Below are 15,802 nucleotides of genomic sequence, written 5' to 3'. Positions count from 1 at the left end.
ATATTTTGGAAAATTACTTTAAATATTTTTACTCATTTCGTATTTATTTATTTTTTTTTTCATGGATAATCATAACCATATGTTAGCTTTTTTCAAATAAAATAGCTTATCAATTTTGTAAATAAAAATATACACAATAATAATTATATATGTATATGATAATATATACACAATAATTATTATATTATATATACACAAAATAATTAATAACCTTGGAATGAAAAAATAGCCCATGTAGTTAACGTAAAAAATATATATACACAATAAATAGTATATACTTGTTTGTTGGATATGTGTGTATTTTGATATAAAAAATGAAAAATATAAAATTACTTTGATTTAATTACTACTTGGAGAATAACTAAATATATGCATAATTTTAAAACAAAAAAAAGTTTTTATATTAATTAATTTTATTTGGGCATGCTATTAATTTTCTCCAAATTGGTGGAAAATAAGAGAATTCAATTATTTTAAAAAATGAAAAAATAAAAAAATAAAAAATACAAATAATTAGATTTCCCTCAAGCCATGTATTACAAAATAAATTACAGCAATCTCACTATTATTATGGTTTTTCATTAAAATGTGTTTTAGTTGGTCTGTTCTGTTTATTATTTTTATTTTATTCTTTACTACTCCCAATGATTAAGCATTATTGGGGAATGAGCAAATTGCTAAGCAAGTTTGCTGTGTGTGTATTTTTCAGCTGAGCGAAAAAACGGACAATGCGAGTCTTCCACTATCTTTGCTACAAGTTCAGTTCTACGATTATAAATAATTTCCTATTTTATGTATTCAGTTTTAGTTCACCTTCTTTCTTATTTTCCATTACCTATTCTTAAAAAGGTTTAACAAGAATGAAGTTAGTATATGTGCATATTTCGTTTTGCTTGTTTAAAAGGGGTATATAAATATGTAGCAGTATAATATTAGAACAGGTTGTTTAATCCGCTTTTTAAATATTATATTTTTTATGGTTAATCAAAATGGAGTTTCCATTTATTTTTATATTATAAATTATTTAAAAATTTATATATCACTATTACCTATACATTGTTATTATACACTATATCCAAAATATTTTTATTATTTTTATTATTTTTTTTGTCAAAGGTGTACATATGGCTATTTTTTTATATATTAATTAATTTTGTAAAAATCAGTATTTTTTCCCCCTTAAGTATAAGCGGCCATTTTGTTTATTTCCTTTTCGCTGTTCGCTCACAATTTATATTTTTTTTCCAAACTTTTTTCCAAGCTTTTTTCCAAGCTTTTTTCCAAACTTTTTTCCAAGCTTTTTTCCAAGCTTTTTTCCAAGCTTTTTTCAAATCTTTTTCCAAAATTAATGGAAATAACTTGGCATGCCTGAGTGTTAATACATTTTTGGGGATATCCTCTTTTTTTCAGTTTCATCGATTTTATTTGATCAATCCAGTATTTATATAATGAGCACACGTACATGGCATATATAGATATGTTGTGAATGAATAGGAATTGTTAATTAGCTAATATAGTATATCAAATGTATAACATATTGGTGAATATTTTTTTTTAACAAATGGATTCCAGTATTACAAAAAGTGCTAGTCTTAGTGATTCGCCCTTTTCCGAAAGTAATAAAAATTTAAATTATCAAAGTAAATCAAAAAAAACGAAAAAAAAAAAAAAAAACATTGACTATGTAAGTGATAGTAAAAGTTATACAAACAAAAGTCAAGTATCAAAGGAGGATGAAGAAAATGATGATGAAAGTAAGAGCGTGAATAACACAAACCCTAAAGGGAAAGCAGTTCGAAGTTCATCCCAACATTACAGTGATGGGGATACTAAAAAAGTTCAGTCCGACTTACATGATAGTTCTCTCTCTATTTCATCATTTAGTGTAAGTAGCAGCAAATATGAAGAAAAGAAAAAAAGTAACAAAAAAACGAAACAGGAGAAAAATACAACCAATAATAAAAAAAAAAATAAAAATAAGGGAAAGAAAAAAAAATACAAAAATAGTTATAGCAGAAGTCGTAGTAAAAGCTACATAGATAGCTTTAGTAGTGATGTATCAGATTTGAAACGGAAAGGAAGTAACAAAAAACGAAAAAAAGTATCATCGGTTAGTAGCGATAGTTATATGCGTTATGATAAATATGATGGTAAAAAAAAAAAAAGCAAGAAAAGTGATAAAAAAAAAAAAAAAAAAAAAAATGATTATGACAAATTAAGTAGCATTAGCTTGTCAAGCTTTTATAGTGATATGTCAAGTTATAGTGATAAATATGAAGCAACTTCAAAAGGTAAGTCAAAGAAAAAGGATAAAAATAAGAAATCTGATAAAAACACTAAAATTGAAAAGCGTGAAAAAGCAACAGATAAAGACAAATATTATGGCACACGAAAGAGATATAGTGATTCGTATACAACCAGTATAGAATCCCTTAGATCGGTTAGCTTTGAAAAAAAAAAAAAAAAATCAGAAAAAAAATATGATAAAAAAAAATATAATAGAGGTGCATATAATTCAGACGATGATATACATAATGAAGGTAGAGGTTATCGTGATCGATATTTTCGAAATAAAGATATATATGATGATAAGAAGTATGAGAAGAAAAGAAAATATGGGGAAAGAGATAAATATGAAAGAAAATATAAAAATGATAATAAAAATTTAATAAACAAATATGGAAAAAGAAAATATAGTGCAAGTAGATCCTTATCATATAGCAATAGATACTCTTTAGAGTCTAAAAATTATAAAGGAAAAAGACGATCATTTAGTAGTGATATATTAGATAGATCTGATATTTCACCATATTATAGTAGACGAGGTGGTATAAAAAAAATTCGAAAAAAAAAAAATATAAATAATATGAATATAATTACATCAAGTCACAGTTTTAGTGATAACAGTATAAATTATAGATTTAAAAGAGATGTTTCACAAGAAATATTTTGGAAAAAAAATAGAAATGTGTATAGATATAATGATAATATATCAATAAAATATGAAGGTAAAAAAAAAAATTATGAACGTGTTCATAATTATAATAATACAAGCTTTGAAATGTTAGGTGTGCAACTTCGTCGTAATAAAAACTATAACGACAATGAAGATAAAATATTTGGAATGACTAAATATGATAGTAATAATAATATTTCTAATAGAACTAATAATATTATGGGAATAATAAATCGTGAAAAAACATGTCCATTTCTTTTACGATTATTTTATAAAACAAATGTTGAATATATTAGTATTGACGATATTGACCTGAACAAGTCAGGCGTAAATAATAACGAATTGCAAATATATGCATGGATAGATATAACAATGCGAGAAATTGTTACTCTTGTTAAAGATTTTTATAAAGAAGGAAGAAAAAGAAATGCCCAATGGATTTTTAATGGATATTCTTGTGAAAAACAAAAAATTAATTTTCTTTCGAAAGTTCATAGTATTAAACATAATTATAAGGAAGACAATAAAACATTACTTTCTCTTAATTATGAAATAGGAGATATTATATTATTATCAATTATGTTTGACACATAAATGTGTTATCATTGTTATATTCTTTCGTTTTTTTATAATTGTTTTTTCATATTTCTATTTTTTTTCTTTGTCTTTCTTTTTCGTGTGCTCTACAAAATATGGCATAGTTCTCATTATGCATATTACGTGAAAAAAAATTCATTTACGAAAAATGATTTTCCTTACTTATTTTACATTTTATAATTCATTTTATTTATTTGCGCTTTGTGCGTCTTTTTTTTTAAACATGTTTTTTATTTTTATGTAGATTAACAAATTAAATCTTTACTTAAAAAATGAAATAAAAAAAATCATTACTAAACAATATACATAAAAAAATATTTGTAAAGTTATAATAGCTAGCTAAATGTAGATTTAAATTAGCTATTATATTTATAGACGTTTAAATAAGTTAACCAAAATTAAAGTTTGGATGCTTTGCATATAAATGGAGCCATGGGTTTACTAATGCTTCCTTAAGATGAATACATTCATTATTTGAATTTTTTGGAAAATTATGAAAATGTTTTTTTTTTTTCATAAATCTTTTATTATTATTATTATTTCTATAATTATATCCGTTCATATTGTGAGGATATCCAGTTTTTTTGGGAAAAGGATTTTGAGGTATAAGGAGGGGATTATCATTTTGTGAATTTGGGGGTGGTGGTGGTACTTGAGAATTGAAGTTTGCCAAATTTGTATTTCCTCCATGCATATTAAAATATCTTTTTTTCTCGTTAAATTTGTTGAAACTCATTATGGCTGCCTATTTTTATAAGTATAAATAAATCCTCATATAGTTCTATACCAATAACATATACATATGGTATATTATAATAAATGGCTAGTTTTATCCAAAAATAAAATCAATTATGATATGATATAATCTTAGGAAACGCAAAACAAAATAAGCTTCACAACAGAGCTTATACCTTAAAAAATAATTCAAAAGTTTTTATGATTAATTAAATTTTGTAATAATTATTATTAGGGAAAGCATACACCCCAATAATATATGCTATTATTTCCGCATAAAATATTTTGCTCGTTTCGTTCGTTTTCGTTCGTTTTAAAAAAAAATATTTTTATAAATGCAACAATTTTATGCAAGGGTAATTAGTTAGCTCCTTGCTTAGTTATTTAATTTTAAAATATAAGAGGTGATAACCCCAAAAAATTGTAAAAAAAAATTTATTGAAGTAACTTTTTTACTATATATAAATAATAAAAAAGTGTGATTAAAAGAAAAGTTTATAATGAAATTGTTTAAACAAAATTGTAGCAAATAAAACTTTTAAATATAATACAAACTTTGAAAAAATAATAATAACAAACCTACATATGCTAACATTTGTAGTGTCAATTATTTTATGAACTAAAAACAAAAAATATATAACCAAAGAAAATTATTATATATAAAGCATATTTTTTAAATATTTTATTTTTATACATTTTAAGTATTATGCAAAATAAAAAAAAATTGTTTTTTTTTTTATTGCTATCATGTATGTCTTCCTTTTTATAGTCTACTCACGAATGATTTATTTTCCACTTTTGGAAAATATACCATTTTATGGAATAGAAAAATAGTTTTAAAAAGACGTCCATTTTAGATAGTCGTATTTTCGAAATATCAATGATTGATAGTCGATAGACATATCCAATTATTTAATTTGTTTATTTTTTTTTTTTTTTATGTTTTGGTGAGCTACATTTTATTAAGAAGAATTTGTTTTACCTGATCATGTTCAGGTAAAAATGCTTGAAGGAGTTCAGTATGAATGTACTTTTTGGGAAACTTTTGAAAATAATTAATTGGAATATAAGAAATAATATTTTGAAGAAGGATAACAGCATCATCCTTATTTTTCGATCCATATTTTGATTGTTGTATTATAAGAGATAAGCTAGTAATTATGCATATTAAGGTATTTTCATTAATTGAATGAAGTAATAAAAAATTTTTAAAATTTGCCTGAACATGGTCAGAATTATTATTGTCATTACTAGCAATAGTATAGCTATTTGTTCCATTTTCACTAGTGTTAGTGTTATCATAAGTTGGTGATTCGGGGATTGTTTCTGAATGTTCATAGGACTCTTTCATAAATAAATATATTCTATTTATTATGGCCAATTTGAGATTACTTAATTGGTCATTTAGTTTAATTTTAAGATTTTTCATTATATTTTGTAATAAAAAAACACATGAACGTAAAGGTACAATTTTTGCCTGAACAAAAAATGTTAAAAAGTCAGAATATTTTTGAATAAGTTTATTTTCTTCATTAAGTATTGGATATATAGCAAAAGCTAGTTTATTAAAATGATGACCATTAATTTGTGCTTTTTCATTATCTAATATATCTATTATACTTTTATATGTATGAAAAATATAATTATCAAATGTTTTGAAATATAAATTTGAAAGACACATTAATAAGCTTAGCAAATTATTAGCATCTTCATTTACATTATTATTTAAAATTAGTTTATTTATGCATTCGTAAACTTCTTTTATTTTTTTATGGTTTTTACTTATATTAAAATAACTTATATTAAGCAAAATATCGCTCACATATTTTATATTTCGTGCCTCTGAAGAATTATAACCATCTTTGTTATTATAGTTGTGTTCGTGAAAATTGGGTTCTTTATGCTTGTTCAAATATATGCTAGTTGATGATATATACATATATTCTGTATTCATATTTATATCATATGAATTATCTAGACTTTCTTTTATTGCATTTTTGTTTACCTCATATTTTTCATATACTTTGCTATTTAACAATTTCTTTGATTGTGTGAGAATTTCTTTATTTATGTAATTTCGAATATATTGAGAGGACATTGAAAATAGAAGATTCATATTATTTTTTAGAACAGCTAAATTAGAAAACTGTTTCATATTTTCTACAAATGCATATATACCATAAGTAATGGCATTCAATTCGTGGATATCCATTTGATAAACTTTTTCATTAATAATGTTAAGTAACAAATTTGTACCTACATCTTCTTCATTATTTTGTTCATTCGTTTCTTCTTCTTGTCCTTCTAAATTTATTTCATTTTTCATTTTTATTTTATTATGCATATTTTCACCTGACTTGTTCATATTATTATTTGAATAAATATTTTTTTTTTCAAATTTTAAACTATGGCATTTTCGAAAAAAACGGACTACATATTTTGAATCATATAATAAAATATTCTTTACAAATATTTCACAAATATGTGTAAAAAGAGATGTGTCTTTAAGATCTAGCCATTTGTATATACTAACTGCTTCTAAAACATATTCTCCACTGATTTCATTTATTTTATTTAAAAAAATTAATTTCCAGTTTTGTTTCAATGACAAAAGTTTTTCTTGATTAGCTACAAAGTTGGTATACCTAGCTAGCGAATCGTCTTTTTCCGAAAACGACAAATTTGAGATTGTATTGGAATCACTTTTTGTTGTTGTAGGATCAGAGGGGTGATTATTATTTTCTGAAATATAATTTTTGTTCATAATTTTTTGTATATCTTTTTCTATACTTATATATATGGGTAGATTTTGAAAAAACTGTTCCATAGTAGCATTTAGTATTTTGTTTTGTAAATATGAATATAGATTGATATGAAGTTTAGGGTCATAATTTATTTTATTTATTTTAAAATCATTTTTAATTTTAATGAGACTATTGCATATATCGTGAATAGTTGATAAATTAAAAGAATCCAAACTTTTTGATAAAATTATTTTTATTATATATATAATTGTTTCATGAGGATATTTAACAGTAGTATATGAACAACATTTTAAAAATTTAATAAGTTGTAAATTATTAAGTTTCGTTATATTATTACATACATGTGAATATAAATTTGAGATATCTTCTCCATTAATGGATAAATTCGAATATGCCGACTTATTTTTATCATATATTTTTCCTAATACATCAATTATATCTTTAACACTTATCTGTTTATATATTTTTGTTAACTGTATTAATAAAGACACATAGATATTTTTATTTTCATGGAAGTTATATTTTAAAACAAAATTTATAAATTCTTTGTCATTAAGTAGGTATACATTGAAATAATAAAAATCCTCTATTTTTAGAAATTCTTTTTTTTCATGTTTATTTATACTATTTGTAAATTGATCACATGGTTTTGTGAAATCCGATTTATCTCGAGTATAACCATTTTCGTTATTACTATTATATACAATGTTAGACAAAAAGAAAGTACCTTTGTTTTTGTACGCCCTATGATTGCTGGTTAAAATTGTGAAGGGTCGTTTCCCTGTCTCTTTTCTTACATATATAAAAACATTTTTTAATTTTAAAGACCTCAAAAGAACAATTCTGGAATTTATATTTTGCATTTTAAAATAAATTAATAAAGTATATAATATGGTATACCCTTCTTTTAAAATTGATCAAACCAAAAAGAAGAAAAAAATATATTTACAAAAGTTATCCCACCCTTTGACACAACATTATATTTAATACTTCGGAGAGTTGAACTGGGAGGGGGCAAAAAGGAAGGAAATAGTAACGAGGTTATAACTGTTTTATATACATCATATATAAATAAGAAACATTTTTTATAACAGATATCTGCATTTTTTCAAATGTATATATACCTACATTATGTAGTGAAACACGTTTGCTTTGTTTTTTGCATTTTTTATTTTTTGTGAATGTATGGAGAAACTACTACAAATTTAAACATACAAAAGTATAGCAAAATAAATTTATATTACCCCTACTATATATTTATATGGGTAGAATAAAAAATGGTTAAAATAATAAATATGTTTTTAATAAATTTGATAAAATATTTTTTTATTATATATAATAAATAGTATGCATATATTTATTATATGCATAATAGGAAGGCCTTATTTAAAATAATTTAATACAAAACCGTCAAAAAAAAATAAGTATATACTATATAGTATATAATACATATTTTGTATATGCTATAAAAAAAAATAATACCTATAGATTATTATAATAATACATATTTCGGTTTTAAAAATAAAAATTATACGAAAAAAGCCATTTTGCCTTACCCTTTTATTATTAATGTTGAGAGGCTTTGCTATTAATTTATTTAACCCTTTACTGCTTGATTACTTTGATTTAGTTGGCTTTTATTAATTTTATATTTATTATTATATTATTGATTTATTATGAAATTATTAAAATACAAAATTAATTTATACATTTTATTAATCACTTGAATAATCGATCTTTAATTTACCGTTTTTTAAAAGCTTGCCAAAAAGTTTTGTTTTAGCAGCCAATTCGATATTTTATCATATAAATAAATTTTGTATGAAAAAATAATTTTGAACTTATTTTAAAAATAGTAATAATAAATCTATATCCATTATATGATGGTATATTCATGATTTATAAATCGAACCAATATCGATTTTATTATTTTTGATAAAATATTCAAAATTTTATTTATTCTATAACATTTTAGCTACATATTTATTTATTTTTCATTAATGGTTATTTATGAACAAATCAGAAAAAAGTGGCCATTCCTTGAAAATATTATTAACTGTACATGTTTTTATTTAATATTTAAAAATTTATGTTTTATATTTTGTGTTATTATTTGAACTAAGATTTTCGAGTGCTTGTTGTTAGATAGCCATAACTATATACATGGTTTACATAATTTATATAATTTTTGCAAAACATGCAAAATTAATATGAAATTTGTTTGTTTTTTTGTTTGATGCTACCATTCTTCGTTTTGTATGTATTTTTAATTTTACTTTTAAATAATAGGTGTGTATTATTTTGTGAGCTATCTTTTTTTCATGTCCATTTAGCTATATTACCTAATATGCATAAATATAATACTAACGCAAGCATATGTCCTGTTTTTTACATAAAAATTTAGCTACATATTATTTTGTCGTTATTTATTTTTATATATACTAGTTCGTTGTGGACATTAATACCAATACTATATCATGCTATAATTTTTTTTTTTGTAAAAACTATAAACAAATAGGATGGATATTCATGATGATAATATAGACACATGCCAATCAGAAATGGCATATACTAGTGATGCAGATTCCGTTGAATTAAGAAAAAAAGATTCCAAGAAATATGTTAGTTACGAATGTGGGCATATTCTTTTTTCTTCATCCTTTCAATTATTAATGCCAATTTTATTTTCTTTATATTGTAAATTGTATTTGATGACTTTAATCGACGTATTTTTATTTATTACATCTGTTGTACATTGGAGGAAACCAGAATTAGGAATAAGAAGAGACAGTGATATGTTTATGGTGCTCATTAATACTATAGCGAAGGGTCTTTTTGCTTTTACTACAAATTCTTTGTGTGTATTTATTTATGCATGTGGCTTTATATCTACAATAACACTGTACTGGATTGGACAAAGATTAAGCTATAATGAATACAGTACTTTATTCCACCTTTCAATGCATAGTATCGGAATTTTTGCAACATTAAACCTTTATTATTTTTCTAAAGAATTTAGTATTGATATAATATAGCAAATTGTTTGGTATATAATTTTTTTTTATAGTATTTGTATTTACAGCTAGCCAAAATTATCCAACTTGATATTTCTACAATTTTTTTTTGCCATAAATTGTTATACCGCCATAAACAAAAGACACATACTTATATATTAGCACCCAGAAAATCCAATGATTTACAATGATTTATAATGGTTTCAAGAAAATCGGCAAAATAGTTGTATTACAATTTCTCCATATAATTATTTTCATTTTGATGCCCAATACACATTACACACATTAATAAATATACAATGAATAGTGACAAGGTAAAAAGTGCAAAGTAACAAAAGGAGATTGCTATATACACATTCTTTGGGAATATTTTAAAAGCCAATATAAAATTATATAGTTTGGAAAACCCATTGATTATATTTATTAAGTTTTTATTCTCTCATTCATTTGTTTAGGTGTATAATTGTCATATGCTTATGCATATTTCCATATATTTTCATTTTATTTTTCATAACAAAATTTTCAAATTATGCAATTAGTTTTTAATTTTTGTAAAAGATATATTATTAACCAATTAGGATTGCTGTTTATGTTGTAGTTAATTTATGCGTATATGAATGTTATGCATATATTTTTTTTTTTCAACATATTTTTAACTTTTTTTACGTCTGTATATATGTATATTATTTAATTAGTATTTTTTTAATAACTTTATTTTATTCAAAATGTTATTATAGACTTTCATTTATGAAAAGCATTGTTTACTTTTACAAAAAGTTTCCGTATAAAAATGTAAATACAAAAATACTAGCTAAGTTAAAAAAAACACAAAATGGTAAAAAATACCTGAACAGTCATAATTTAATAACACTTTCGTATGACCATTTTTTTTTTTTAACGTCATTTATTTTGGTATGATAAAACATAGGAACTTAACTAATTTTATTTTTCATTATATTATTCATATATTTGTAAAAGTGTTAAAATTGTTCTATAGTTTCATAAGCATATTTCTTCATACTTATCAAAGTGTAGCCATATAAATGTATCCATAGCATTAATAAGAAAATATGCATTTTATATTTTATATTTTTTTATACAATTTTTTTATTAAATGTGAAATTATTTTACAAGCCATTGTAAATTTTTTTTTTCCATTTTTTATGTACACCCATATAAACACAAATATTTTTGTATTGGGAAAGTAAAAAAAAAAAATAATCTCATTATTCCAATCCCGATTTATATAAATTATTTTGCTTATTTAGTACTACATATTATATATATACTTATAGAAATGCGTCATATATAGTTTTATTTTGTTTATTTGTTAATTTGTTTTATTTTTTATTTTTGACTTGAATAAAAATAAGAGATTAAATTCAAGTATTTACAATAGGAAGCTCGTTCAATTTTTTATTTAACTGGTTAAGGAATGGAATGATAAATGAAAACAAATATAATAAAAAGCTTCTGTACACACTCTTATTTGAAAGGTAGTTATATATATAAAGAAGAAAAAAAAAGCAGTAATATATAAAAAAAGTTTTAAGAAATAAATAAAGATATATAAATTGTGGAAAATGAGAATACAAGAATGAAAGGAAAAAAAATGTGTTATTCTTTATTTTTTTTTAAAGAACATATAAAACGATATATTATAGTAATATTTGTTTTTTTTATGATAACATGTACAAATCAAATTAAACTTACACAACATGGAAATATAATAACAGCAAAAAATTGTAATGGAAATGGGAATACAAATTTATTTTGGGGGAATAATGGAGCTAGGAATATATTTGGTCGAACTACCAAACGTCGAAATCCATTTGCTTCCATCGGGGCAATAGTTAATGAAAAAATATCTAACAAAAATAAAAAAAAACAAAACGAAATGTTTGGAAAATTTGCAGTTGTAGGGACACCCAATGAAACCACCAAAAAGTATAATGACATTGAACATGACGCCAAAGAAAGGGATACAACAAGTAGTGATTTTCAACTAAATTGTGACAAGCCAAAATTTATTAAAGAAGAAAATGTAAATTATGAAAATAAAACTGATAAATTTATAAAAACGTTACCAAAGGAAGTAAATCTTATTGATGAAGAACAGGCACACGATTCAATTTTTTCAAATGATAAAATTGATGAGGTCATTTCAAAAAAAGATAACACTTCCAAAAGCATTATAAATAGCATTTTTCAAAATATATGGGGAAGTAATAATAGTTCAAAATCCCAGGACTACAACAAGGGAAATGACAATGGTGGGGATGGAGATAATAACAAGAATGAGCCAAATGAACGTGACGATAGAGGTAGAAAAAACGAACGTGATGAGAAAGGGATAAGCTATGAAGAACCCGATGAAACAAATTTTCTTTTGAAAGCTTTAAATTCTGGAAAATTTCCAAACTATTGTCTTGTTGAAAATATCGATGAAAATGCAGATAATTTTGATATATATATGAGTAAAGAAAAAATGAAAGAATTAAATATTAATGATGGGTATACAATTTTATTAAAAGGAAAAAAAAAAAAAGAAATGGTAGGTATAGCTAGAGAAGATGATCGATTAAATAAATATTCAGTAACCATATCATTTTCCATGAAACGAAATTTAAGATTAATGCATAATGATATAATAAAAATATATCCACTATCAAATATAAAAAATATCAAAAATGTAATAGTAAGCCCTTTTAGTGATACCGTAAATAATATAACAAAGGAAGAAATTGAAAAAGAAATACTAAATACTTATTTAAAAAATAGTTATAAACCATTAAGTGTTGATAGTACTATATATATTAATTATAAAAATAAAAGAATAGAATTAAAGGTATTAAAAATAATAACCCAAGATGGTCAAAGTGAGAAACATGGTTGTTTAACTAATACATCTCGATTAACTTTATCTGAAACCTTTTTAAATAGGGAAGATTATGAAGAGAATACAGATGATATAAATTACGAAGATTTAGGAGGTATGAAAAAACAGTTAAATAAAATTAGAGAGCTTATTGAGTTACCTTTAAAATATCCTGAAATATTCATGAGTATTGGAATATCAGCACCGAAAGGTGTATTGATGCATGGAATACCAGGAACAGGAAAAACATCTATTGCTAAAGCAATTGCAAATGAAAGTAATGCATATTGTTATATTATTAATGGGCCTGAAATAATGTCTAAGCATATAGGAGAATCAGAACAAAAATTAAGAAAAATTTTTAAAAAAGCTAGCGAAAAAACTCCATGTATTATATTTATTGATGAAATTGATTCAATTGCTAATAAAAGAAATAAAAGTAGCAATGAATTAGAAAAAAGAGTAGTCTCCCAATTATTAACATTAATGGATGGACTTAAAAAAAATAATAATGTTCTTGTACTTGCTGCAACAAATAGACCAAACTCTTTAGATCCTGCATTGAGAAGATTTGGAAGATTTGATAGAGAAATAGAAATTCCAGTACCAGATGAACAAGGTCGATATGAAATATTATTAACTAAAACTAAAAAAATGAAATTAGATCCAGATGTTAATTTGAGAAAAATTGCAAAGGAATGTCATGGATATGTCGGGGCAGATCTTGCTCAACTTTGTTTTGAAGCCGCTATACAGTGCATAAAGGAACATATCCATTTTCTCGACCTTGAAGAAGAAGATTTTATCGAATTTATGAAACTTAGTGTCGATGGTAATACTGGTGAAAATAGTGACAACAATAAGTCTGAACATGCAGGTGAAAGTTCTAATTTTGAAGGGGGTGTAAAAGGTCTAAAAAATGTTTTTCGATTAGGAAATCAAACTCGTACTGAACAAGCTAGCCAAAATAACAAAGCAACTATGAAAAAGTCAGGTGATAAATTTGATCAAAAAACAAAAAGAATACCTTCCTATATATTAAACAAATTAACAATAAAAGCAAAACATTTTCAACATGCCCTTAATATATGTAATCCAAGTTCATTAAGAGAAAGACAAGTTCAAATTCCAACAGTAACTTGGGATGATATTGGAGGAATGCAATATGTAAAGGAACAATTAAAAGAAACAATATTATATCCATTAGAATATAAACATTTATATAATAAATTTAATTCAAATTATAATAAAGGTATTTTATTATATGGTCCTCCAGGATGTGGTAAAACATTATTAGCAAAAGCTATTGCTAATGAATGTAATGCAAATTTTATTTCTGTAAAGGGTCCTGAATTATTAACAATGTGGTTTGGTGAGTCAGAAGCAAATGTAAGAGATTTATTTGATAAAGCTCGAGCTGCATCTCCTTGTATTATTTTTTTTGATGAAATTGATTCTTTAGCAAAGGAAAGAAATAGTAATAATAATAATGATGCTAGTGATCGAGTTATAAATCAAATATTAACTGAAATTGATGGTATTAATGAAAAAAAAACAATTTTTATTATTGCGGCTACAAATCGACCCGATATATTAGATAAAGCACTAACAAGACCAGGTCGTTTAGATAAATTAATTTATATATCTTTACCCGATTTTAAAAGTAGGTGCAGTATATTTAAAGCTATATTAAAAAATACACCTCTCAATAAAGATGTTGATATAAATGAAATGGCAAAAAGAACAGAAGGTTTTTCAGGTGCCGATATTACAAACTTATGTCAAAGTGCAGTTAATGAAGCAATTAAAGAAACAATACATTTAATAAATTTAAAAAAAGGAAAATCCAATAAACATGACAAAAAAAGAAAATCTAAAGGAGGACAAAATCATTTAGAAAATTATGATCCTGTTCCAACTCTCTCAAAAAAACATTTTGATGTTGCATTTAAAAATGCACGAATTTCAATACAACCAGAAGATGTTCTTAAATATGAAAAGTTTAAAGAAAAGCTTTCTTTGAAGTCGAATAGCTAATTTATGTCAAACATGGCTAGATAACCATTTTTTCAATATCACAATATTTTCACAATTTTTCATTTAAATTGTAGAAAATTTTATTCGAGCAAAAATATGGAGAGCATAATTATGTCACTTTATTTTTTGTGCCCTATTAATTACCAAATTATATGAACGTTCATATATGAAATTATAATTTTTACGGCATTAACATAAGCAAGCATGCTCATGACGATACTCAATGACAATATATCTCTCATATTTTTCAATTAAAATTGTCTTTTTTTTTTGTTGTTTTATATGTCAATTTTTTCAAAAAAAAAAATAAAAGTATGTGTATATTCCACTTAAAATAAAATATTAGGAATTATCATTTTTCAGAAAGCTAATATGTGTTCCTGAAATATTTTTTTATTTTTCTTTCACCTTCATTTGTTTTTATAATTGATTTATTTTGGAAGGACTTCCATCTAATTTTTAACTGAAGAACATATGAAAAAAATAATATTCAGATTATATATACTTTTTAATTTGCTGTATAAGAACAAACATTTACAATCCCTAACCTAGAGAAGTCTATCAACATTTGACATACCCCTGTTGAATTATTAACATCTCTCATGATGAAGACATACAAAATAGTTTTAAACTACATATAAGGATGCCACAAGAATAATGAACGAATGAAATAGTGTTGGAATATTGTTCATATAATTATAGGGAGACGTTCCCTACTCTTTGGTCTGGGTTTATTCCCCTGGACTGTTACATTTTCTATTTTATAAAAATTGTGCATTATTTTTTCATTGCACTGTTTTATTACTCACCATTTTGCATA

General features: G+C 23.8%; 5 protein-coding genes across 5 annotated transcripts; 3 read left to right on the top strand and 2 right to left on the bottom strand.

Annotated features, from left to right (window-relative positions):
- Positions 1-1,561: 1,561 nt before the first annotated feature.
- Positions 1,562-3,550, top strand: PCHAS_1222700 (histone deacetylase complex subunit SAP18, putative; the record flags this gene model as incomplete). The annotated part of the gene is made up of 1 exon (XM_737153.2): positions 1,562-3,550. One exon carries the CDS (start codon positions 1,562-1,564, stop codon positions 3,548-3,550), a length of 1,989 nt encoding a protein of 662 aa, XP_742246.2.
- Positions 3,551-3,941: 391 nt separating this feature from the next.
- On the bottom strand, positions 3,942-4,289 carry PCHAS_1222600 (conserved Plasmodium protein, unknown function; the record flags this gene model as incomplete). The annotated part of the gene is made up of 1 exon (XM_735871.2): positions 3,942-4,289. The coding sequence occupies one exon, from the start codon at positions 4,287-4,289 to the stop codon at positions 3,942-3,944; it is 348 nt and encodes a 115-aa protein (XP_740964.2).
- Positions 4,290-5,240: 951 nt separating this feature from the next.
- PCHAS_1222500 (conserved Plasmodium protein, unknown function) lies at positions 5,241-7,916 on the bottom strand (the record flags this gene model as incomplete). Its single annotated transcript, XM_728586.2, has 1 exon — positions 5,241-7,916. The coding sequence occupies one exon, from the start codon at positions 7,914-7,916 to the stop codon at positions 5,241-5,243; it is 2,676 nt and encodes an 891-aa protein (XP_733679.2).
- A 1,656-nt stretch (positions 7,917-9,572) lies between these two features.
- PCHAS_1222400 (conserved protein, unknown function) lies at positions 9,573-10,088 on the top strand (the record flags this gene model as incomplete). The annotated part of the gene is made up of 1 exon (XM_739337.2): positions 9,573-10,088. The coding sequence occupies one exon, from the start codon at positions 9,573-9,575 to the stop codon at positions 10,086-10,088; it is 516 nt and encodes a 171-aa protein (XP_744430.2).
- Positions 10,089-11,664: 1,576 nt separating this feature from the next.
- PCHAS_1222300 (cell division cycle ATPase, putative) lies at positions 11,665-14,982 on the top strand (the record flags this gene model as incomplete). Its single annotated transcript, XM_729608.2, has 1 exon — positions 11,665-14,982. The coding sequence occupies one exon, from the start codon at positions 11,665-11,667 to the stop codon at positions 14,980-14,982; it is 3,318 nt and encodes a 1,105-aa protein (XP_734701.2).
- Between the last annotated feature and the right edge of the window lie 820 nt (positions 14,983-15,802).

Source organism: Plasmodium chabaudi, assembly GCF_900002335.3.
Source record: "Plasmodium chabaudi chabaudi strain AS genome assembly, chromosome: 12".
Lineage (NCBI taxonomy): Eukaryota > Apicomplexa > Aconoidasida > Haemosporida > Plasmodiidae > Plasmodium > Plasmodium chabaudi.
This window is presented reverse-complemented; position numbering and strand designations above follow the sequence as displayed.